The 25,496-nt window shown below is 36.0% G+C and overlaps 1 protein-coding gene across 1 annotated transcript in view; it reads right to left on the bottom strand.

Moving 5' to 3' along the window:
* Nucleotides 1-1,047: 1,047 nt before the first annotated feature.
* LOC149554405 (isoflavone reductase homolog P3-like) overlaps nucleotides 1,048-25,496 on the bottom strand; it is a 48,313-nt gene continuing 23,864 nt past the window's right edge. Inside the window, exons 2-5 of the mRNA XM_089828860.1 lie at nucleotides 10,102-10,253; nucleotides 2,207-2,232; nucleotides 1,635-1,803; nucleotides 1,048-1,194 (exon numbers count right to left, since the gene is read on the bottom strand). Coding sequence (XP_089684986.1) covers nucleotides 1,048-1,194; nucleotides 1,635-1,803; nucleotides 2,207-2,232; nucleotides 10,102-10,253 — 494 coding nt within the window. The remainder of the gene's footprint in view (nucleotides 1,195-1,634; nucleotides 1,804-2,206; nucleotides 2,233-10,101; nucleotides 10,254-25,496) is intronic.

The raw sequence follows: 25,496 nt of genomic DNA, 5'->3' as shown, positions 1-25,496 counted from the left end.
TCCATTAAAAGCAGCCAAAGTTCTAGGTACTTTAAAGTTATTATTATTCTATAGTGATATAATAGTAATTTAGTTTTTGATCACTCTTCATCGACTAATGATCCCATGATTGTTTTGTAGGGAATGATCTTTTTTGGAGAAAACTTGGTCATGAGTGGTTGCAAATATTCGGGCCCACCATGCGTACCTAGTGGAACATCATATCCTAACTAAAACCCCAAAGCACTATTTTGATTTCATATCATTGCTATAATAGTTTTCTTTTTCATCCATTTCTTGAACTATATTAAAGGTAGCTTCACTTCATTTATGAGTCTAACATGTTTTTTTTACTTAAAAGGTGGAATAACCAACGCAAACCATTGAAGGATGATCTTATAGAGAGCATGACCCAACTCTTTGGACCTCGTGCATTTGAGAGAAACAAGCTCCTTGAAAAAGTTGGTTTATGTTTGAAGTATATTAGGGACCAGTACAGAAAAAATTTATGGGATAACCCCAGGTACGAGCGTCTGTCCTATGTTCCTAAGGCTGAGTGGAAGGCTCTAATTTTGGATGGAAAGTATAAAGCTAACAAGAAAAATAATATTACACTAGTGGAGAGTACAACAAGGTATGTGATACTGTTGAGAATCTAATTATGTACTAATTAACCTCTATATTTATACTATCTAACATATTTCAAACTTTTCATAGATTGCCTGACACATCAAAGGCAACAAAGGCAAGACTAGAAAAGCACGGGACACACAAGCTGGGCTCTGGTGGTTTTTCGAAACTTCAAGCAAGAGTTGTAAGTATTAGTAAATGAAAAATTGTATCAATTTTTTTATATAATGTGATGGGATGTAAGTGTATGGAATTTTGGATGCCTCAATTACCCTCCTAACAACTCTCTTTTCTTTGTAAAAGCTTAGCCCTGGTTCTACTGGATTGGCTCTATCTATATCATGCCCAAATTTTGAAGGAAGAAACCTCTGCATCAAAGTTCAACAATTCTTAAGTCTATTACAGTTAACAAGCATTCATGGTAATAATGTTAGGGTCCTATGTTCTGACCTTAATAGTGCCAATTTCTTTAATGGCATCTACAATCTTAAGCTGATCTGTAAGTTGACCACCGCCCACACTTGAAATAACAATATCAATGCCTTGCATGGCCTTTATCATTGAATTATGATCACTTAAATCTCCCTGCAAAACACCCATTATAATATACATGCACATTAATAAGACCCATTACAAAACATGTAGACATTAATAAAACCCATTACAACACAAATTTTTACAACTATAATATAGCTCATGATCCCAACCAAATTAGACTCATTGATAAGGAGATCACTGACCGAACACCCCTTCTTAACATAATTTCTAAATACCCAACTTCACAACAAGAAAGTCAAACATGATTATTTGTGAGATGACCACTATCTAACAATTTAGCAAATAGCTACAATAGTAGTTACCATGAACAAACAAGCAAAGCTTAATCATATATTCTAAACCTATATGACCAATCAAAACAATCTACAGTCTGTAAAATCAATATTTTAAACAAGTACACACACTTTACAACTGTGCCATACATATCTACCACAAAATCTTAGTTATGAACAGAGCTAGTGACATACATAGACAATGTTAACACCAGAATCTTTCAATTCATGGAGGCACTTTTCTTTGGCAGAATCATGGGCAGTGATGGGTCTAATGAGAGCATAGGTAGAATGGCCTGCATTTACAGCTGCAAGAGAAACAAAGCAACCAATATAACCAATGGCTCCAATCACTAATATTTTACTTTTCTCTTCATTCACAAAATCCTCATATGAAGAAATCTCACAAATGGAGGCCATGGTTGAGACTGAATTTTCCTCCAATAGTTGAGAATAAAGGCAGTGATTGAAAGAATGAGGGAATGCAGCAGCACTTGCAGCCATTTTTATTTCCAAAGAGCTGAACTAACTCTTACCCAACTTAAGAATTTGGAGAAAATATGTTGGTACAAGCAAAGCATACAAACATGCAACATTTATATAGTAGATTGCTCCATCAAAACTGCTCAATTTTTCTCCTATTATATTGTGATGGATATAGATGATTTGCTGTTGATATTTTAACTACCCTCCATTGGTTGATGAAACAATGCAAGTAAAATTCACCATACCACACAAAAATGCAGGGCTCAGAGTTCAAGAGATGCCTCATAGAAGAGGATAAGAGAATTGGCTTCCAACAAGGTTATAGAGCCGTGGCTAAACGGCTACGAGCTGAAATCAGTGTGGAAGGTTCTAATAATGATGCATCTGAGCCACAGGTAAATAAGCTAAATGAAATTTATTTCAAATTGAATACTTTACCAATTAGTCTATTTGATGTTAAGTTCCAATATAAAGTGAGTATATTTGTTTTAAGAAAGCAATGATAACAATGCGTAGGATGTTGGAATGCAGCTTGACAATCCTTCTACACAATTTTTGGATGCCGAAGGTTCGCATGATGTGCATCCCAGTGGTGGAGGTATACATTTGCTATTAAATTTTTTATATGTAATTGCAATTGGTGTTTGGATTAAAGTAACATTTTTTATAGCAGCTGTAGAGGATCGAGGGGTCAATGTTCATGACCGTGTTGACATTGAGTCCAGACAAAATGATGTGGTCAGATCAGGTAAAGAGCACCACAGTTATGTTATTTAAAATAATTAAATACTTGTAACAATTATAATAAATTATTTTTAATTTAACTCTTTTATTTGTTATTGCAGAGGACCCCCCTTTGCAATAGCATAGGAATTTGAGATCATCAAGAATAGAGAATAGAACAACTAATGAGGGGGGAATTGATGATGACACTAATGCTACTCTTAGAGCTTACATAGAAAAAAGAAATAGAAAGAAAAAAAAGAAATGATTGTCATCTACATACCTTAATTGATAATGACTGAATTTTATGTCTCAATGAATTTAATTATGTGCTAATGAATGTTCATGAATTATGTGTTAATGCAGAATATTGATGAATGTTGCATGTTAACGAATCTAATGTGTTAATGAATGTTATCATGTGATATTGATTGAATGTTATCAGGTGATATTGATTGAATGTTACATTTTATTAATGGTTGAAAGAATTAATGAATGTTAGATGTTAACAGGGAATGTAGAGTGATGTTAAGGGGAGGGGGGTGGGGCCAAATGAGCTTCCACCCTCACGTGGTTGGCCCTATTTAGTAGAGAATATTAAACTATTCTTGAAACAAAGTGAAGCTCAATAAGATACTAACAATAGGTAGAAACAAGAAGCAATAACAAGCTCCTTCTAGAACATAACTCTTACCAATTATTTCTATCTTCCCCGCACTAGGAATCTCCATCATATTCTCATATGCCTGCAACAAAATTAGAATAACTAACCAAAAATAACTCATATTTTCATACTTCTCCATGCTTGGAATATAATCACCTTGTTTAGCCTTCCCTTGGCTCTTCATCTCCATTGTCTTCTCATCCTTCTCTTTGCATCGTGAGACCTCTACTATTGTCTGCAACATGTCTTCACACCCTTGCCATTTGCCTTCATATACCAACTCCTGGTTGGTGGCTGTTCTATCCGATTCAATCATCATTGTCTTTGTGAATTTTCTTTGTCCAACTTTAAATGGACACCATATAGAACCAATCAATATCATATCTGCTTCTCCAAGCCTTGTTTCTTTGCTATTTACATCAGCATTTCTACTTTTCATCTTTGTTCCAATCATCTCCTTTCCCTCAAGCCCTTCAAGACCTGATCTTTTTCTATCTTCATCAGCATCCTTTCTCTTTACCTCTGCTACAACCTTTTGAACCTTTTTGGTGTTAGGTTCTCCTTGCTCTTCAACACTTGATTGCTGCTCATTTGTTATTTGTCCTTCAAATGGACAACTTGTCTTCATATCATCCTTTTCTAGGTTCTTTTCCTCAACCTCATTCTCATTAGCTGTTTGCTTCAAAGCATCATCCTTTTTGATCAAAACATCTTCCATTGCTTCACCATGTTCCTCTTTTCTTAGGAACCTTTCCCTCTCAAAGATGCCAATGCTTGCTGACACCTTCGAAGTTGTCTTGTGCTCCTCCAATGGTGTTAATACCATCTTCTCTCCATTATTTGTGAAAGTGTAGGTGTTCTTTCTACCATCATGTAGGGATCTCTTCTCAACCTGCCATCATGTAGGTGTTCTTTCTGCCATCATGTAGGGATCGTTAGTATTCTAATTTAAAAAAATCCAAACTAATATAGTTATTTGTTTTCACTCTAGGATTTTCTAAGACAACTAATTATTTTATCTAACTGCCTTTTAGCTTGCATAAACAACTGCAAGATTATTATTTTATCATAACTCTAATTTCTTACAATACCATCCTTATCTATTTGGAAACATTGTAGGTAACAATCGCTTCCTTGGCTTCAATTTTTAATGAATATGCTCTAAAGAGCCAATTTGAGACAAGCATCTACCTTCAGGTGAGTAATTTGTAGTGATCTACTGATATCCTAGAGATCATTACTGGTCTAATACAGGTTTCTCACTTGAGCATGCTTAATTAGTAGAAATGAGGATTTTCTATTGCTCATAAAACCTACTAAGCATATGATAGTATTTTCTATGATATTTATATTGAGTAGAAATCGTGTCCTTACTATTTGTGAAGTGCTAAAATGTTTTTCAACAAACATGATTGGTTTCACCCGGAAAGCTTTAGTTTCCCCCTTGAGGCATTTGTTCAATTCTTGGATGAGTTTCAGGAGGAGAAACTTGGGGATTCAGTCCTGGAAAAAAATGAACATGAGATTGGATGGCTTGAAGTTGGGAAGCCTTTCTATCCAACAATGTTTGATCCTGTACTTCAGATTTTTAGTCATGACCAACCACTTAGTTGTTTGGGAAGACCCAAGTATGTAATTGCATTGTATTAGATATGGTTTACGTTTTTGTCAAGATTCTATTTCTACAAAAATGTTGTGCAGTCTGTAACTTCTAATTGTATGGTGTTTTAACATAATTTTTGTTTTAATTTGATTTAGTTAGATTGAAAAATGTCTACACAGTTACTGCTAGAAGCTCTTTCAATTTTCACTTGATGGAATGTAGAAATCTCATGTCTTCAAACATTTAATAGAATATGTATATGAATTAGGCCACACCTAATGTATATGAATTAGGCCACATTAGGTGTGAGCTAATTCATATACATTGGTCAATCTCTTGAAATATTTTCATCCTTGTTGTCTTGGAGTTTCTCCCTGTCTTAGTCTTTTAAGTTGGTCCAAGGAATGAGTTTTAGCCCAGCCTTACTTCAAATGCCAAATCTCTGTTGGCGTGATGATGAAGGATTCACATACCATCAATGGTCTAATTTTCCAAGTTGCCTTTTTAGATGCATGATCTTTTCTTGATGTCTTGGAGATCTTCTCCATCCTTGATCATTTTAGCCACCTTCCTAACTTTGCTTGAGGTCTCATTTTTGGAATGCTTTCAGCTCCTCTTTCCATTCTCAGTCCTACAACAAACAATTATTAGGATTGCATTTTGCCTTAATTGAATCTGATCCTAAAACAAAGGTTAGCGCAAGTCAAGTTCCTAAAATGAGAACTTCTAATGTTTATATCAAACTTGGAAAACAAACTAATTGAAGCCTATTGCATCCTTTAACACTACTAAAATTGATTTGTTTTGAGGCTAAGGGTCGTACTGCTAGTAATATTACTTTTTCTAAATCAAATTTGATAAATATGTCAAAATCCAATGATATTAGTTTCTTAATCTGAACTGAGACTAAATTATGTTGAACTAGACTCGCTGTTTGAAAGGTCACCAGTGATCAAAGTTAGAGTTTGGATGATCAGAAAGGGAGCTCTTCAAAAACGGTTGCTTGTAGTTGATATAGGAATGACAGAGAGATTTTTGTACGTTTCCCTCTCCACTGCAGATGTGTTTTAAAAAGGTGGATCAAAGCCTTCTTATGGACGACAGTCTCAAAGATCTCGTCAATTAGCCCCTGCAAGTTCTAAATCCAGCTCTTGATTGCGTTAGGGATGAATAAAATGGAAGTTCGGCTGTCTTATTTATATAGTAGGATCTAGATTTGGGGCCTCCATTTCTCATTAAATGCATTACCTTGAACTTTGTGATAAATAGGGCCATTGATTTAATTAAATCATTGTCTTAGATATTAATTTTAATATTTAAAATACAAAGTTGAGGCCTTTATTTGATTTAAATACCAATCAACCTCAGTAAAGCTACACATTTCATGCAAATCAGGCCCTTATTGGATTCAAGTTACACTAGGCCCATGTATAGGCCCACACACTATGTTTACAGGGTTGGTTGCTTAGAAATTTGAACCCAACTAATCATCCAAGTCCACATTGTTGCCTTATCTTGAGTTTTGTGCTCAGTTCTCTACCAATTAAGCTCGATTTTAGCTTGTTGGGCACATTTAAGGCCACATGTTAAGCATTTAAGGTCAGACCAATGGGGTTTGAGTACCACACATTTTGTATCCATGACTGCAGATTACTTAGAGCCATTTTGATTGAGATTCAATGGTATATGTCCCACAATATGGCCCCAAAATGAAGTAATTTTAGGCCTGACATCACTCCCAATGCAAGTTGCCACATATAAAGTAAGATTTGGGGCCATTTCATCCCAATTTGTGATTTTTTGCAGGGTCTAATATGTTTTCTGGGTCTAACGATGCCTTGGGGACACAAGAACTTCAAGTTTTGTGATCTATTTAACAAGTTCTCTAGTACTGTTATAAGTCTTAACACCACTCCTTCAAATCTGGGCCCTCCTATGACCTGGACATGGTTTTGAGGGCCTAATTAAGGCCACATTAGGTGTGAGCTAATTAAGGCCACATTAGGCACTTCTTGGTGTGGAGGGCTTCAAATGTGCTCAAATTCCACTCACAACTAGAACTGCTACAGGGCTAGCAAACTTCAAAGATTGTGCACCACAATCTTCTCACTGCAAATCTACAAAGACAAAATTTAGAGATTGAAAATCTGGAAAATAAATTGAAATTTTTAGTAAATGATTGATTTATTTATTTATTTGTACTAAGTTGTTACTTTTCTAATGTATCTTGATGTTATGTACAAGTAATATCACCCATGCTTCTGATATATTCTTTAATTCACTGCTAGAGAGATGCAACTGATCTTTGGTAAAGAATATAGATGAACAATATGCAAATGTCTTTTTAAGTAGTTCTGATATCTTCAATCAAACTTTGATAACCAAAACACTTCCAATAATGATGGAAATGACTTTGTGAAAATTCCCAATCCAATTAATCAATATCAAAGACTAAACAAGGATTATATATATTGAAGTTGGAAGTATAGTGATAGTCAACTAAATGACCTAATGTCATAGATCCTGACGATCTAATGTTGATTACTGATCTGCAATAAGTATCATTAGAATTTCTCTAGAGCAATTTGCAAGACCAAGTAATCACTGTTACAGATTTATCATAATGTAAAAGTGATATGTACCATACTGGTCTGAAGTTATTCACTGTATCTAATATCTGCCTTATTGAAATGTGATATGATTGATTCTGTTTGGTTTGTAAAGACGTTAGATATTTATTTGATCTCTGTCTGATATAATATCTTTGTAATGGTGATGACCCAATGATGGGTGATCTGTACTGTTGCAATTTTTTATGTAACTCTTGTTACTTATGTGATATATATGTCACTATTCCTGATCTTAATCATTGTACTCATGGGATCTGGCTTTCTGATGTCTAGTGGATTACTACCACTTATGTCTGTATAGAAAATAAAGTAATCTTCTCTCTGAATAATGTCCTTGGACTGGTTATTGATGCATTTTTAATATCATTTGGAGAATTGCAACTCTTCATTGCATCTTTTAGTATTTGGCTCCTCTGTCATTATTGCACCCTTTTGGATAACTAATTTGTGATTAGTATTTGTCATCATCATGATATAATTTAAAGAGAAAACACTTACATTTTATTATCAAGCTTGTTTTATGAATGAATGGAGAAAAACTAGCGACATATCCATTTCAGCTTTGTCTTTTTTACTATTATTATTTGATTATTAGAACATAACTATACATCCTTGTGAATTGAAGTTTCAGCAAAGATTTAATATTATTTGGATTTCTTTCTTATTGTAGTAAAGGTTATGGAGGCCCTGAACATTCCAAGAGGTTTCCGGCGTGTGCTTTTTTGAACACCTAATACTAACAGGTATTTTAAGTTTTAATAATATGGATCTGTATAATTCTAGTTTTAATACAATCTTATTGCAGGTTGATAGATTTTCTTAACAAGTTTTCAAAGTGTTTTCTGTAAAGTCATTGTTCACTCCAGTTCGATCATCCTGACTTTTAGCTGTAGGTGCCTTGCCTTTGGTCAAGCATAAAGTTTTCCTTAGGCCCATGTAAGCATTATCCCATTACACGGCAGTGGAGCAGTTAGATGGGGGTGTGAAAAGAGATCAATGTGAACGATGCAAAGTAAAAGTGAAGGCTCTAGAACAACTCAAAATTGATAAAGCACCACATGTTCTTGCAATTCATCTCAAGTGCTTCAGTGTAGTTGGATCTGGAGGAAAATTTGACAAAAAAGTAGACTTTGGTTGTACGTTGCATCTCAAACCATTTGTTAGCAGTTCACATGTAAGTAGCCCTTACAATATTATTTGCCAGTGGATCACATTTTCAGTGGAATCTAATAATATAGTTTTTGTAATATCTACTATTTTTTTAATAAATATTGCACATTTGAATGATATTCTAGTTTCTCTATCTATTGATCAATCATAGGAGGGCAATTTTAAGAACACTCTTTATGGTGTTCTTGTTCATGATGGCTGGAGCACACATTCTGGTAATTATTTTTGCTTTATTCATTCATCCACAGGCATCTGGCATGCTTTAGATGATAATCGGGTATACATTTGCTACAATTGTGAAGACATGTTTAATTTTGTGGAGAAAGCTCATTATAATTTGTGTATAATAGGATACACAAAAGAACTACAATTTTATGTAGAACCTTTTCTTTATATGGTAACACTAATTATACTGAAGTTGCTTAGACTAATTGAAGTTATTCTTATGACATTTTGTACTCTAGGTCTATTCAGTCAGTGAGAAAAGTGTGCTTTCTGAGAAAGCTTACATGCTATTCTATATACGAGATAAGAAAACTAGCATTCAAATAGCAGGTGGGTTTGAATCTCAGTATAATGGCTCTAAACTAAAGAAGAGGGTGTCATTGAACATTGGACATCCAAAGGAAAATCACTTACAAGATTCATATGCCCCCCAAGTGACAGAAAACATGCATTCTTTCCAAACGACAGCAATCTCTTTTAGTGTTGCAGGTGTAAACAAGATATCCCAACAGGTAGAAAATTTGTCAAATGTCGATTTCATTTCAAAAAGTCTAGAAAAGAACACAAGTTCTGGCCAGTCATGCAGTAAATCCAGATCATCAGCAGATCATGATGCATCATGCTTGCGGTGGGGCCACTGTGGCGGCAACGCGAGCAACCCCGCCGCAAGCATGATGCATCATGATCTGCTGATGATCTGGATTTACTACATGACTGGCCAGAACTTGTGTTCTTTTTTAGACTTTCTAAAATGAAATTGACATTTAACAAATTTTCTACCTATTGGCTGGATATCTTGTTTACACCTGCAACACTAAAAGAGATTGTTGTCGTTTGGAAAGAATGCATGTTTTCTGTCACCTAGGGGGCATATGAATTCATATGCCCCATGATGCATCATGCTTGTGGTGGGGCCACTGTGGCAGTGACAAAATTTGGTGTCACCGCCATAGTAGCCTTGCCATATTGCTAACCGCACATTGCGATGAAATGTGCGTCGCATGCATAGCGTCACCATCACGATTCCTCCCTTTGCGTCACAATTGCGACACATTGGAAACATTGCGACGGCTGACGGCGCTACCACACCGCTAGCCCCATCGCAATTTTTGAGGGCTGTCGCAATTGCGACACCCATGGGAGAACTAGAAAGGCTCTCACCTCAGCCAACTCGTGGGCAGATGCCGATGCCACCCCGTTGCAATGCGTGGGGAAAATGTCAAAATATTGACGGACGCTGCATGCATTGCGACAGGAGTTGTGCCCGGTTAGAATGGTGAAATTACGACGAATAGGCATCAAAATTGCAACGTCTAAGGATAAACGTCATAATTTGCGACTAAAAAACAATGACGTCTAATACCATCACAGTGGCGACACATTGCCGTCGTAATTGTGACACTTAGCCATCGCAAATCGATGCCAAATGTATTAGTGCAAGGGTCAGATGTTATACCTTGATTTCAGTATCATAGATATTAGACTTCTATGCTATTCAGTTAATCATATTGCATGATGATGAGATTTTGAGATGACAGTGTGTTTATGATGATATTTGGTTATCTGGTATTTGGACATACCTCTAATTATGTTAGGTGATGGATTTAATGATATGGTTATTTACTTCATTCCTATGTTGTTATGCTTTATGCGAGCATGAGTGATGTAAATAGATTATTTTAATATAATTAAATAAATGGTTGAATTAGGTGATTTAATGCATTTATTTCTTCGGCTATGTTATTAAATGCAATTGCACTTGATCGTGTTGTTTAGTGTGTAGCATTTATATCCCTAGCAGTGGCACATGGATTTAGTGATTCAACCATTCATATTTTACCAATGTCGTCCTTATGTGGTCAACATACCCTTAATTAAATGTTTAAATTAAACCTTTTGTTGAGTGTTAAATCCGAACTCATTTGCATTATGTGATTAGACCAGTAAGTGTGTCTGTGCATTTAGAGTTTCACATTGTCGCGAAAGTTGTTAAGGAGATTTATGTTTTTTTGGGTTTTCAAGTTTTTTAATTGATTTATTTTAATTTCTGGCATCTTTTCCATAGATGAATTCCTATTTATAGGAATAGCCTATTTTCGTTTGGGTCGATTTGGGGTTTAACTAGGTTGGCTAGTTATTTTCCCTAATTGATTATTCGCTCGAAAAGTGAATAAATATCCAAAAAGGAATTTAATTCCTCACTTCTCACTTTTGAATTAGAAAGTTGGAGAGTAAAACCCAAAATCTTCTTCATGAGGATTTACTGTTTTGTTCGTTGTGGGAGCTACGGGCGTGGGATCATCATGAGGTTGAGCTCGTTGGATCCAACTCGGGAAAACCTTGGATTGCTGCCATTTTTGGCCACTTCTGTAGGCATTTTATTTTCTAGTTCAATTTCCTGTTTTGCCTTTTTGGATGTGACATGGGACTTTCCTATTTTATTGTTTCTACTCTATTTTTGCTTCTATTTTTGGTAGCCATTTGTTTGGAGGCTAAGAACTAGTGTTCCCCTCTATTTTTGTATGTTAGTTCTACCCGGTTGGGTAGGTACGAACATTTCCTTATTTTTCAAAATGAGGGCTTGGAGTTTTGCATCGTTAGGCTGGCCATTTTTTGCATACGATGTCCAATTCCATTTATTTTTGGATTTTTGGGGTTTTTGTGCCCAAAGGTCAAATGGGTTTTAATTTGAAAGTTTTTCCAAAATTTGGGATATTTACCTCGTTTTGTGTGCTGCCCTATTTTCTCAGGTTCTCTTGGCACAATGTGAGTTGTGGACCTTGATGATCCAATTGGATATCAATCATACCAGTATTGCACGTTTATGTTTCATTGGGATGCGTGTTGCATCCATATTCCCAACGTTGTGTTTGGTTGAGTGATTTTATACCTAGTGTTATTATTTCTTTTAGACCTTTGCTTTTGTTTCATGAGCGCTAAGATTCATGTAGAATCCATACTCTTAGATTGAGGCCGGTTGAGTGAGTTCATGATGTTTGGTCTTGTTGCATCATTGGGATTCGTGTAGAATCCATACTCTTGGATTGAGGCCAATTGAGTGATTTTATGATATATGGTTTTTTTTGGCTTTGGGATTCCTGTACAATCTGTCCTCTTGAGTTGCTTTTGGTTGGGTGTTTTGCTTTCCATTATGTTCTCATCCCATCCTTGTGCTTTGATCTTTGTGATGATGGTGAGCCACATACGAGTACGTGCATGTACATTTGTCAGGTGACTTGCGAGGCTTGATCTTCTGTAGTACTTTCAAAAGTTATGATCATTGGGGTTCGGATGGGAGTATGCATGCCCAAAGGTACTTGTCATAAGATGAGCATGGGTAGGGTAGGGTAGCATATGGAGGGAGCTTCTATCTTGCAACCTAGTGACCTCAGTCCCATAAGGTCGGCGGAGGATAAGAAGTTTTAAATAAGTGATAACTAAATAAAATATGTGAATGGTAATAAAACTTAAGATAATAAAATGTTGTGCTGAGCCATTTCATTGAGGGATGTTGAATTCGCACGATCCAAGCTTGGGCTTTTTGATGCCAAGCAACTCTCCATGATGTCAGTCCCTACTTAGTAGCCTTTTGAGTGTCTGACTACGACCTATGCTCCTTGCATTGTCTTAGGTTCTTTGTTGCAGCCATCATACTGTCTGGCGTGAGTGTTACCAATGGATGTTGTTTTGTGTGTTTTGTGGTTGGATCATTATATCCATCAGCATGGTGAGTGTGGACCTACAGGTTCCACATGGTTGGGAGGCATAGCTACCTTCACCACTACTAGGGATCAATGTACAAAGATAGTCTCTTATCCTAGTGCGACCATTGTTGGATGTCTTCTCTTAGTACTTCGAGTTTCGGAGTATGCTTTCTTATGATTTATGCTTTCATTGGGATGCTTGGATATCATGTTTAGATGATGTTAGTTTATTTGACACATTCCCATATTATAATTTTTAGCATATGATTAGATGATGTGAATTGTTGTAGTAGCATATCTATTTCTTATTGATGTTTAGCATGTGATAGGTGATGTTATCTACTATAGGATTATCTTATGTTTTTCTACTAGCATGTTAGATTCCTTATGCTTGTATTGTTGCACATTTTAGTAGTGACATCCTTATTATGATAGTATTGATGATTTGGTTGGTGGCTTGGGATGTTACATGTGGGGGATGGCTAGGATCCATGATGTTCTTATGATGCTATTGACAGTTGGGAGGAACTGCGTACTTAATTTGGGTTTTTTGTTATTGGGATATTATCTCTATTCATTGCAATGTTTCTTATGTTCACTGTGATGTTTCTTTCAGTATGTTCTTTTCTGTTGTATGATTTAGATGGTTAGATTTTGGCTTTCCATCTTTCAGTTTGTCGAGTTTTTTTGCCTCAAGATGTGGATCTAGTACTCCCAAGTGTGGAGGTTTTTAATCTATGTTTTAGCTTGTTGTTTGTCCTTAGAGTTTTCTTTCTTTTTCCATGGGTGACCATGTGTCAGCATGGTGCGATACAATATAGTGGCGCACGCCCATTTGAGGAATGTTATACGATACTTTAAAGTATCGCACACCCTTAGAAGAAGTGTTGTACAATATCCTTCCGGTATCGCACACCCTTTGGAGAAGTATCGCCTAACCCCTGATTGTGTCACCCTCCTTCTAGAGAAATGTCGCACAATACTGGTAAAGTATCGCACAGTGCTGATAAAGTGTTGCATGGTTTTTATGAAACCTGCGTGGGTGGGCAGCGGGCACTTTTTGGTCCGATCTGAAATTTTTAGGGATGGTTCGGGGTACCCTCTTAGGTGTTCTTCAATCCCTTGGCAGTGCAATTTGAATTTTAGTTGTATATTTTTTGTAGTTCGTTCTTTGGGGTTTAAAATATATCATTTAAGTAATAAGTTTATTAATTTAAGATATATTTTAATATATGTGAAAAATCTTTTGAGATAGGTTTTAGATCTCTTGGAGATAAGATAAAGATTCTAGGAAATGGTAGGACTTCAGAAATCTAGACTTAGCCAATTTTTAGGGCTTCATGATTTTAGGCTTAGCCAAATTTTAGATTTTTACATTCTACCCCAAATTGGTGTTTTTTTTATAAGTGGTCATTTATAGAACCCTCATCACGTGCATTATCGTTGTTGGCTTTTGTTTGCTTGTGTTAGTTTGGTAGTGGCGTTCGGAGATTCGTTGATTGTCGAGATTGTGGTGAAGTCTTTTGTTGTGATCATTGTGATCCTTGTATGATGTTGTCATGTCCATTCATACTTGTAAAAAAAAAAATCTTGGCTTGTATCTCATCCTTGTTTCTAAGGATCTCCGAGTGGGGCATTACAATGTCAATATTCTATTGACTAATGTCTTCCATTAAGTTTGGAGGTGTACCACTTGCTTTGACAAAATGTGCATGATATGGCTTGGTGGAAGTCGGTTTTCCATGAGACCTCAGAGAAAGTGGGAGATTAAATAGGGAGACTGAGTACTCACCTACCCCTTTATGGTGCAACTTACATTTTCTATCAAATTCCTTCATCAATTTATCCATTTCTTCATAGTGTAGTTGTTTGGGATCTTTTGATGATGATGGCAGTGAAGGAGTGGAAGGACCCAAAAAAGACAATTTCTCTTTACCCTTAGCTGATGTTGATAGGTGGTTGCTTGCTTGGTTAGTTGAGTGTGAAGTGCTTGTAATTGTGGGCTGATTGTTGGCATCTATTGATGTATCAGCTTCCTCTCTGTTATAAGGGACAAGTGAGTTAAAATACTGTGAAAAATGTTGATCTCCAGGAATGGTTATCTCTTGACCCATGTATCGAAATTTGAGGCACTGGTGGTAGGTGGAGGGAATGGCTTGCATGTCATGGATCCATGGTCTTCCTAATAGAATGTTGTAAGTTAATTACAGATCTAAGACTTGATAGATAGTTTCCTTTATGATTGGCCCTACTCTGATTGGTAATATGACCATGCCTTTGGAGGACCTTTCTTCATCATCATAGGCCTTGATGGTAATCTTTTTTCTTGGGTCAACAACATCCTCTATGTACCTAAGGGCTTTCACTAAACTGAGTGCGCAGATATTCAGACCAGCCCCACCATCAACCAATGCCCTTTTAACTCAATTCCTATGGATGAATACTTCTATGTGCAAAGGAGAGTTTTGTGGCTGTATGACAAACATGTCATCTTGCACTGAAAATGACATGCAATGGGGAGCAACTAAACTGCTGACCATGTTTTGGAATCTACTCACGTCTAGGTCATTGGGCACTAAGGCTTTAGTGAGTATCTCTTTATGCTTTGGGGAGATTTGCAATAGTTTAAAAATGGAGATGTGGGCTAGAGTCTTAAGCAAATGGTTAACCAAGTTATATTTGGGCATGAAGGAATTTGGAGTTGCTCAATCGGGGTTTGTCACTGGTCTTGGTAGGGTAATTTTGGAGGCTTGACCTCAAGTGATGGCATTTGAGGACTATTTTTTATTTTTATCTTTGATCATGATGACATTTGCAGTGTCATCAAATCCTAAAATCATGCCAATGGTATTATCATAATGGTGTGCATAATTAACCTTAGTTTGTGAAGGTGCATTGTGATTAACCTTGGAGGACTCCTCCTTTTCATGACTCATGAAGGGGTTCTTAAAGGCTGTATGATCTTCATTATTATTGAAATTATTTACTTCAATGGTTCCATCATTTATTAACTTTGGAATCATTCCCTTAAGGGAAAGGCAATTGTTTGTTAGATGCCCCCAGTTGCGATGATAGGCACAAGTGTGTTTCTCATTCCACCATTTCAGCTTGACTTGGGGTGCATATGGTTTAACCTCAGGTAATATGATGAGGTCGTTAGCCAAGATTTTTTGTAAAGCACTCTCATAGGACACCTTGACGGGTGTATATTCCTTAGGTATATCAGAAGACTGATATCTTCGCGGTGGAGGAGCTTGATTGTAAGCAACTTGCTAGTTGGATGTTGAGGGAGTCTTTGTGCTACATTGGTAAAACGGGCCGGTATTATTTTGTTGAGGTGTGACATTGGGACCTAGTTGATTTAAAGGGGGTTGAGTGTACATTTTGACATGATTAGCTTCAACTGCCCCCTCATTTGTGAAGTTTTTATTATTGTTTCTCCACCACAATTTTTGTTTGTCTATGGACTGATCAGAGGAGTTGTGTGTGTGTGTGTGGAGTTGTTGGAAAAGCCTTTACCATCCTTATATAATTTGATTATGTCATTGTTCACCAAGGTTTCTTCCACCTTGGCTGCATTTTCTAAAGTGGTCTTAAAGTCTTTAGGCCCTTGAAGTTGGAGCCAATAATTCATTGGTTTTGAGAGACTGTTAATGAAAATATCTATCTTATCCTTATATGGTATGGCTCTATGGTATTTAGCAAACATGTGCATCCACCATTGTGAGAATGTTTTGAACGATTCTCTTGGGATTTGTTTTTTGTTGCATAAATCAATCATCGTAACCTCTCTTTCAATTTTGTAAGAGTATTGAGTGATGAAAATGGAGGCCAGTTGATCAAAATTTTTAATATTGGAGGGCAATTTGGAAAACCACTCCATGGCTTGCCCCCCAAGGCTCCTAGGAAATAGACTCATCAAGTATGTAGTGTCATAGAAAATATCCATACTTAGCATGTAAAATTCCCTCAACTGATCTTGTGGATCTGACGTGCCAAAATATTTGTCATACTTTGGTATTTGCACATTTGGAGGAAAAGGTGTGAGGGTAATGTTTTTGTCAAATGGTAGGGGACATACTTTTTCAAGGCTAAACTTTGTGGGTTGTGCTTTTCCTCTCTTCATTTTTTCCATTTCTAATTGTAGGTCTTGCAATTTTTGTGTGACTATATCTAGGGGTGATTCTTCTTGATCTTGTTTCAAATTGGTCACATCAAAATTGGATGGCAATTTTGCACCTTGTTGTGCTAATGCGAGTATGTATCATTCTTTGTGTTTTTCTAGAATCTTGTCCATGATGTCGATAAGTTTAGGATTTTGTTGAAAATCCTAAATTTTGGATTCAATGCTTCTATCATCCCATGTGTGAAATGAGCCCATTGTGGCTAGGGATTCTAAATTTTGATCAAATAAGGGTGATTCAGGAGTAACTTCATTCTATGCACAATCAATTGCTATGGTAGCTTTTATGAGGTTTAGAGGTTCTGTGCATTTAATGGTTCTCCTTGCTATCTAGGCACTTACTTGTATGGGCGACTATTTTGGTTTTGTTGGTACACTTTTTTTACACGATGGCATGAAAAGTGAGTAGGATCCTTTTAGTGTTTAAGCATTTTTCAACAAGTGAAAGTTTCTATTGACTATGATTTGTTCATAGCAACAAGCTAATTTGCATAAGGTGTTTGCCAATGTTGTTAGGATGAGGTCCACTTTTGCAAAGTCAAGTATAGATGTGTATTTTTGAATGTTCTCATCTTGATTTGAAAAGTGAGGTAATAGTGATTGTTAGGTTGATGATGATGTAGTTTCGCATGTTTTTGAAAGATGTTTTCAGTCAGATACTAAAAATTTTAGACTTTGTATAACACTAGCATAGAAAAAGGGTATCCAAATTTATAGTTTGTTTACAAGTATCATGTTTGCAGATAGCCTATGTTTCATGTTTTTTCTCAAATGCATTACAAGAATGTTCAAATGCACTATTTTAGTAATCAAATGCACTATTTTGTTGCTCATATGCACTATTCTATGAATCAGATGTGTAGTTTTAAGTCTTAGATGCACTATTTCATAAGTATATGCATCATGATAGTAGTCAAAAGAATCACATGAATATTCAGATGCTCTATTTTATGTAGTGTATGTGCAATTTCAAGGATTGTCCGGCAATGTCTTTATTTTACACTTGATTTCTCAATACCGGTTCGAGGTTTGTCTCTCTAGAAAGTTTGTGATTTGCACTTATGTTCATTATTAACTTTGAAAGAACTCGAGCACAATAACAGTGAGATCAAAACAAAATGAAAAAGTCACATGCACCTAGAAAACGAAAAAATGGCTTCCTAGTAAGGTTATCTAAGGCCAATGACTAGTAGGTCTTAGTGTTCCAACTATGTTCAAATTTACCTCTCCTATAACAGAGAGCTTCCCACCAATTTCAAGGAGGTTTGGCACAATCCCTTGCAAGACTACTAGAGGAAGGCTATGTGTCAAACATGGGTGGCTTGCATTTGATTAAGAATGCAAGATTGGGGACAATCCCTCTACTAGCCCTGCTAAGGCAACTCAGGAGGTAGCCCTTCTATGGCAAGATTATTCTACCTAGTGAAAAGCAAGAAATGGAAGTCAATAAACAAGTCTGGGAATCTGATCACTTGAGAGAGTGAGAGCATATCCGTGCTACTTTGGCTCCCCAAACACATCAGACACAAAGGATTTATTTCCAGCCCTTATACTATGTAAAATTGGGGGGTTCCTAATTAGACTATGTGTGGGTTCTTTTCCTCATTCAACTGTAACCGATCTTTATAGAAGGTCAGGCATTCTAATCAACTCAAAAGAGTTGAGAGCATAGGCCTACTTCTTTATCAAATCAACAAGTTTGAACGATCTAATTAAACTATGTTTGAAAGCTTGAAAATGCCACACTTTTAATTGACAAGAGCAGTGGTCCACCTACCTGATTCGAAGCTAGCAAGGGCTTGGCACATTTATGAGGGTCTTCATTCCTGTTGTGCACTATCTATAGCTTGAAGGCTTGTTTGTTGATGCAGAAGGGACCGTAAGAAAAAATTGTTTAGATTTGGGAGTTAGATATAGAAAATTGCAACTTTTATCAAATGAGTTATAGAAATGCTCATATGTGTCATAGAAAACCTTATATGTGCTATTTTATCATGCAAATGTGCTATTTTATCATGCGAATGCGCTATTATATTGTGCAAATGCACTATTTTATTTTGCAAATATGTTATCTTATCATGCAAATGAGCTATAATAATATCAAATGCACTATAATATGCTTCAGATGCTTTACAAAAATGAGTAAATGTGTCACAAAACCCCTTAGTAGCACTATAAGAGTATGTAGATGCATTACAGAATAAAACAAATGCATTACAAAATGATTTATAAGCACTATAGTAAGATTAAATGTGCAAAAACAAAGTATAGAAGTGTTAGAATATTGCTCGAAAGCGTTGAAACAAGGCACAAAAATGTCAGAAGACCCAAATCTGTCTCTTCTATGCTCAAGAAAAACTTTGGAATGTTCTTCTTGCCGACATGAAGCCTCCCAGACTAGATCCTATGTTTTACCAAATCTACACGAAAGACAGTAAGAAAAACATAGATCTATACTGAAAAAAGGATTAGATTGAAAAACTCAAAAGTAGAGAGGCTTTTAGTTCAGCTCCACAGTGGGCACCATTTTATACATGGTAAAAGAACGTGTATTCATGAAACTTTAATGTAGAAAGAAAATGGACTAATGACAAACTATGCTAGACCCAAGACATCATCAGCAACAAATAATCTCTACAAATATCTCATGTCTCCCTAACTACAACTCCTAAAATAGCTCTCAGACCAGCCTTTTAGTGACGGTTCTAGAATGGGATATTGCTAAAAATGCATATCTATGATGAAGAATGCAAGATCTATGACTATAATGTGGATTATGTGTGAGATGCAACTCCTAGAAATGCTCTTGAAATGATCATTCCATGAGCTAAATATGCAATAAATGAAGCTAAATGATACAAAATGATGCTAAATGACATAAAATGATACTAACAATGCTATGAAATCACTATAATGAAAATGCTAAAAACAATGAGTCTAAATATGCCTATAGTGTAGATGCATAAAAACTTGGGTCCCTTGTCTCTTAGATTTCCCTCCTATTTATAGGATTTCAGAAGGGGTTGCAGTAATAACTAGGATTTTCACTTTTGACTGGGGGTTAAAGTGAAACTCAAAATATCTCATAAAAGGCCAAGAGGAAGAGTCCAACAGACTTGGTTTTGGGGATAATATGAGGATTTTTCAAATTCTTTTAAATGGTAAAAGAGATATTTTCATCTTGTGAGGATAAAGTGATTTTATTGATTTACTAAATGATTTATTTTCAACGCTTTGTCTTTTTCTTCCTCCCTTTTTGCATTTTATTTTATGAATTTGAATTGTTTTCTTTCTCTTTTAAAGTTGATTTAGGTCTTGTCAATTTAAAAGGTGATTAATGACCTGATGCAATTTTTCACTTAAAAGTCTATTATGCTTCTTCTAATTTTCTCTTTAATTCAGTCCTAATTGATCAGGATTGCATGATTTAAATCTTTGCCAAATGTTGGGTGTCTACAATACCCACAAAAATGTGACACAAGATATACCCTGGGAAACCCTCATTGATGGAAAAACCTAGCCTCCAAAAGCATCCATCACCATGTATTATTCAGCAAAAAATACCATTTTAATACAACAATGGAAGCCTTCAAATCTATAGCCACTACCAAGCAATCTATGTGAACAAGCATGAATCCACATCCCACGCCATGCTTCCAACCTTCGTAAATGCTCCCTTGGCTAACCTATCAAGCCTTGTCTCGCTTGACTCTTGCCTTTTTCCCTTCTATCTTCTCACACAACTACCCTTGTGGTTGCTTATTAGCAAGTCACACAAAACCACCAAGTGGTATTACATAAACCATGTGCTACCTAACCCATTGACCCCACATTTAATATTGGAAATTTAATTATTTTCTCCAATATTAAATAATCTCATGAAATATTATCACAATGTTACAATACAACTCATCAACTATATCTCACAAGAACCTTTACATGTTGCATGTCCATCTAGGTGTAACATTACATAATAAAATTCAATAATAAAATATAACAATATTATGCAATGTGTGTAACACCCATTATCTCAACAGGTCTAACATGGATCACATTAAGGGGTTGAAACACTAGATAGCACATGTATTTTCTATGAAGGATTTAGAGGTAGCAAAACAAATCCTTGGTATAAAGATTTACAGTGATAAAAAGAACAAAAAATTGAAATTATCTTAGGTTGATTATATTGCAAAGATGTTCCAATGTTTCTCTATGGAAAATGCTAAGCTGTCAGCACACCTTTACCTAGTCATTTGAAGTTGACTAAGGAGATGTGTCCAAAGACACAAGAAGAGAAGGACAAGATCTCTAAGGTACCTTATGCTTCAATTGTAGGAAGCTTGATGTATGTTATGGTATGTACTAGGCCAAATATTGCATATGAAATTGGATTCATTAGAAGGTATATGAGTCATCTAGGAATTGAGCATTGGGATGTAGTAAAATGGATTCTCAGATATCTAAAGGGAACATCTAGTAAGCGTTTACACTTTGGGGGCTTTACTACTAATTTAAAGGGATATGTTGACTTAGATTTCGTAGGGGATATTGATACCAAGTAGAGTACTATAGTTTATGTATTTTTTGGTGGGGTAGTTGTGAGCTAAGTTTCTTGATTGCAAAATGTTAATGCTTTATCCACTATAGAGGTAGAGTATGTTGCTACTATAGAGGCAGCCAATGAGATGATATGGCTTCATTTCTTCCTAGAAGAATTGGGCCACCCTCAAAGGGATAATTACTTGTTTATAGATAGTATAAGTATCATTCATCTTGCAAAGAATTCAGCTCTGAATTCAAAGACAAAATACATTTAGTTGTGGTATTATTTCATTTGATCATTTTTGGATGATGGATAGTTAAAGCTAGACAAGATATGACAATCCATTAGATATGTGTACAAAGGTAGTGACAAGGGAGAAGTTGAATTCCTATTCATCTTCAATTATTCTTCTAGACTAAATAGGAGTAAAAGAATAGGAGAGTAGGTTGATTTGATCCAATGGGAGCCCCATGTGGTAGCAGTATTGCTACAAGACCAGTCTCCAAGTGGAAGATTTTTGTTTAGTGTGGAGCATGATCAGTCCCCATGTGGGAGATCATTAGATTTTGTTGACTTATAAGGGAAGTACTATACATAATCCATAATTCCTTGGTGGGGTTCGGAGTTGGGTCTAGCCTCAAGCGGGGGTTTGGGGGTAGCAACCCCCAATATAGCTAGGGCTACTAGGCCATGGCTAGTGGGGGTTCAGGGGCAAAGCCCATGAGAAATATTTTTTGGGGCTACTATATGAGCATATAATTCCAACATATTGTAACCAATTTTAACCCTAAAGTGGCAAAAATACTTGTATAAAAGGGCTTAGGGTTAGGGATTGTTTCATAAGGTGTGATGTAAAACTTGCTTCTTGTGGTAATATTGAGTTGTAAGAGATTATGGATTGTAATCAAGTTGTAATCACTAGATCATAATAATATTGGACTTGTTGTTTGGTGGACATAGCCTAGGGTTTGGGTGAACTATGTTAAATCTTGGTGTCTTGTGTTCTCTTTTGTGTGATCTATTATTTTTCTAATATTGTTTATATTTGCATGTAATTGTTATTTTTGCCTCAGGTTTAATCCTAACATCACCATCATGTATCTTTGCCTTTCTATTGTGAAATCCAACTTTGCAACTATTCACCATTTTTTCCCTACTTTCTAAAATCTAATTTATTCAAGGTGACAGTCATATTCACATTCATGGAACTTTTAAATTTTCCATAGAGGCTAATGGGGATATGAAAAGAGGGTTTGACTTTTTCCTTTATAGCTCTAAGTCTTTAAGACCTCATATCAAATGGAAAATTTTAATTGCTATAATTTGATTTTCCATCTTCACTCAGTCAAAAGAAGTTAGGGCTTAATCGACAAGATGATCATGAATGTGCAAATCAATTAATTTCCAAGCTAGTGATGTCATTGCAGTTAACTCAAGCTAAGGTAGTTTCAAGCTGTGACCGTTTGAAATCTAACACAAGTAGTCAGGTTTCTCTTGTTCATATAGTTGCAAAGGGTCATGTTGTTACAAAAGCATGCACCCATGTCCAAAGTTTTTACCTAAGGACAACCTTATGAAACATGGAAACAACCTCCAAGATGTAGGACTTTAACTATCAAGTTGAATCTCCAAAGAAAGCCAACTTCCTTTGCTATCAGGGTGCACCTAACTACACTTGGAGAGGAAAAGGGAGAAGGAATGCATGAAAGAAAATCTACCTATTCTAACCTAAAGGGGTGATGCACCAAAATAGAGTGTTCAAATTAATCTCTACCCATACATGCACTTTTGAACCATCATGACACCAAAAGATATACAAATTTAGACTTGTTTTAATCTAACAATCAAATGCAGATCAAAAGGAGATACTTCAATTATATATCATTCATAGGCCAAAAGGAGATATAGTCATGCAAGATTATAGGTATTCACAATACACTAATGATAAGAAAATAGGTCTTGCATAATACATCAATGGCTGGAGGAGATAAAGTAGAGTATCTTATAAGTTCAGAGGCAAAGGGAATTTATAGTGAAATCATGAAGCAATATCAGAGAAAATAGAGAAGAGTTGACCCTTACAAAATTTACAAAAATTGCCTTTGTAGCTCGGGCATAACTGAGATATTTTCTACCCTAAACCTAAAATCAACAACTACCATTTAATATTGTGGAGGAAAATCATGCAGATCTAGAGAAAATCTAATCCTAGCACAAATTCAAACACAATAAAATCCAATATTTTTCCAAAATAGAGCCCCAAGAAGACAAAATGGCACTATTAAATTACTTTGACCAAGTAGACGGATAAAACTAGAAGTGGTGGAGTTTTTTCCTTTGTTTACTAGGCACAAAATTCATTGGAAAGTGGTTGGAATAGATCATGAAGATTGAATCATGTAAGAAAACAAATTTTCCCTTGTTGTTGGCTCATGAGTTAGCAAGGTCAGTAGGTCAACCAAGTTCTATAACCAGAAAGTTCCACATGGACCAATATTCTTTTATTTTTCTACCACTCATGAAGTCTACATGCATTTGACCACCATATCACCTTGATTGTGTCACCTTCTAACTTATACGTGATGTCACCTAATAGTTAGTCTTAACTATGATGGTCTTTTGGGCTTGCCAGGACCTGTGGCAAGACTTTACTATGTCGCTATAGCTAAAGGTCAATCATTTTCCCATAGTGACAAAGTGAGAGATGTCAATCTTCCTCCATATGATGGCCTCAAAGGTACACCCAACCTGTCAGTGCACCAACCAATAGAAACATGGCCCCTTACCAACTCGCCTGACACTGACCCACCACACCAAAGACCACCAAACTGAATGGACCCACCTACCACATGGCAAGTTATCACCTTTTCTCTATAACTAAAGATTAGGCAACTTCTCAAAGTGGCAAAGTGACTACCCTTAATCTATTTGCATTGGATGGTAGAACATAGAACACAAAAAATGTGGCCCACAACCTTGACATGTTAGAGGCTTGGCTAATGAAAATCCCACCATACACCACTGTGCTCTAAAAGCTCATCCACCCCATTGTAGCCCACTAAACTAAACAAACCCACATGCCACACATCACAATGTTGCTATGTTGCATGAAATAAATCCCTTGCACCTTTGTATTATCACATAATGATGACCTTCAATGATGGAAGATATGATGACGAGTGAGGTGCATTGAAGGAACTGGCCAATAAAAGGAAAGGACCCACCTTGCATAGTCATACCTTAACCAATAAGAAACCCATGAAATGCCAAAGTGTTTTGACAACTATCCAGTTGTTCTGGTAGGAAGGGTCCACTAAAAATAAAAGTCAAACCATTGTTATGTCGCATGAAATAACTCCCTCGCATCTCTACATAGCAACATAACAATGACCATTGATGATGGAAGATCTGATAATGGGGAAGTTGTGAGAGTTCGAAGAGATAACTTAGGAAAAAATAGGAAATACAATAAGGTTTTATTTTCATATTTCCATTGGCATTTAAATATTTAAAAGTGGGAAGTGACTATTGGTTGTGCTTAGAAATTTAAATTCATTTTTTTGGCAAGAAGCAAATATGATTAACAAGTCAAGGCTAATCTAAGGTTAAAGTAGCGATGCTACAATTTCTTTGATCTCTCATTTGCAAGGTTGATGTATAGGTTAACATTTTAAGTGGTGATGTTGTGATCTTCCCTTAATCACACAATTACAAGAGGTTAAAGGCTAACCAGAATTCACACTACAAAGTGGTGATAACCTTTGGTCAACTTGTCACATAGTGAAAAGACTAAAACCTAGTTAAGGTTGTGATGTTGTGATCATAGTTAGTGTAAACGGTTTTGGATGATTGCAAGGGCTAAAGGGAAGGAGAAGATGATAGTTGTGAAGTTTTGAGAAAAGAGTTAAAAGGACATGAGGGTAGTCTTCACATGGTCATAGGTGTCAATGATGCAGTCAGGCTTTAAGTTGCAACCATGTGAAAGACAACAATAGCAATCAATTTTAAGGTAGTCATAGTGTCATAGGCTTTTAATGTCAACATTAGTTCCAAGTTGTGAAAGGGTGACAAAGATGAAGATAACTAATTTCACATCATCACATAGTTAGAATATTGTTAAGTCTAA

Source organism: Cupressus sempervirens, chromosome 5 (assembly GCF_028749045.1).
Source record: "Cupressus sempervirens isolate cs-2001-9-10 chromosome 5, ASM2874904v1, whole genome shotgun sequence".
In the NCBI taxonomy this organism is placed as follows: Eukaryota; Viridiplantae; Streptophyta; class Pinopsida; order Cupressales; family Cupressaceae; genus Cupressus; species Cupressus sempervirens.
Note: the sequence above shows the minus strand (reverse complement) of the source record. Positions and strands in the feature narration are given on the sequence as shown.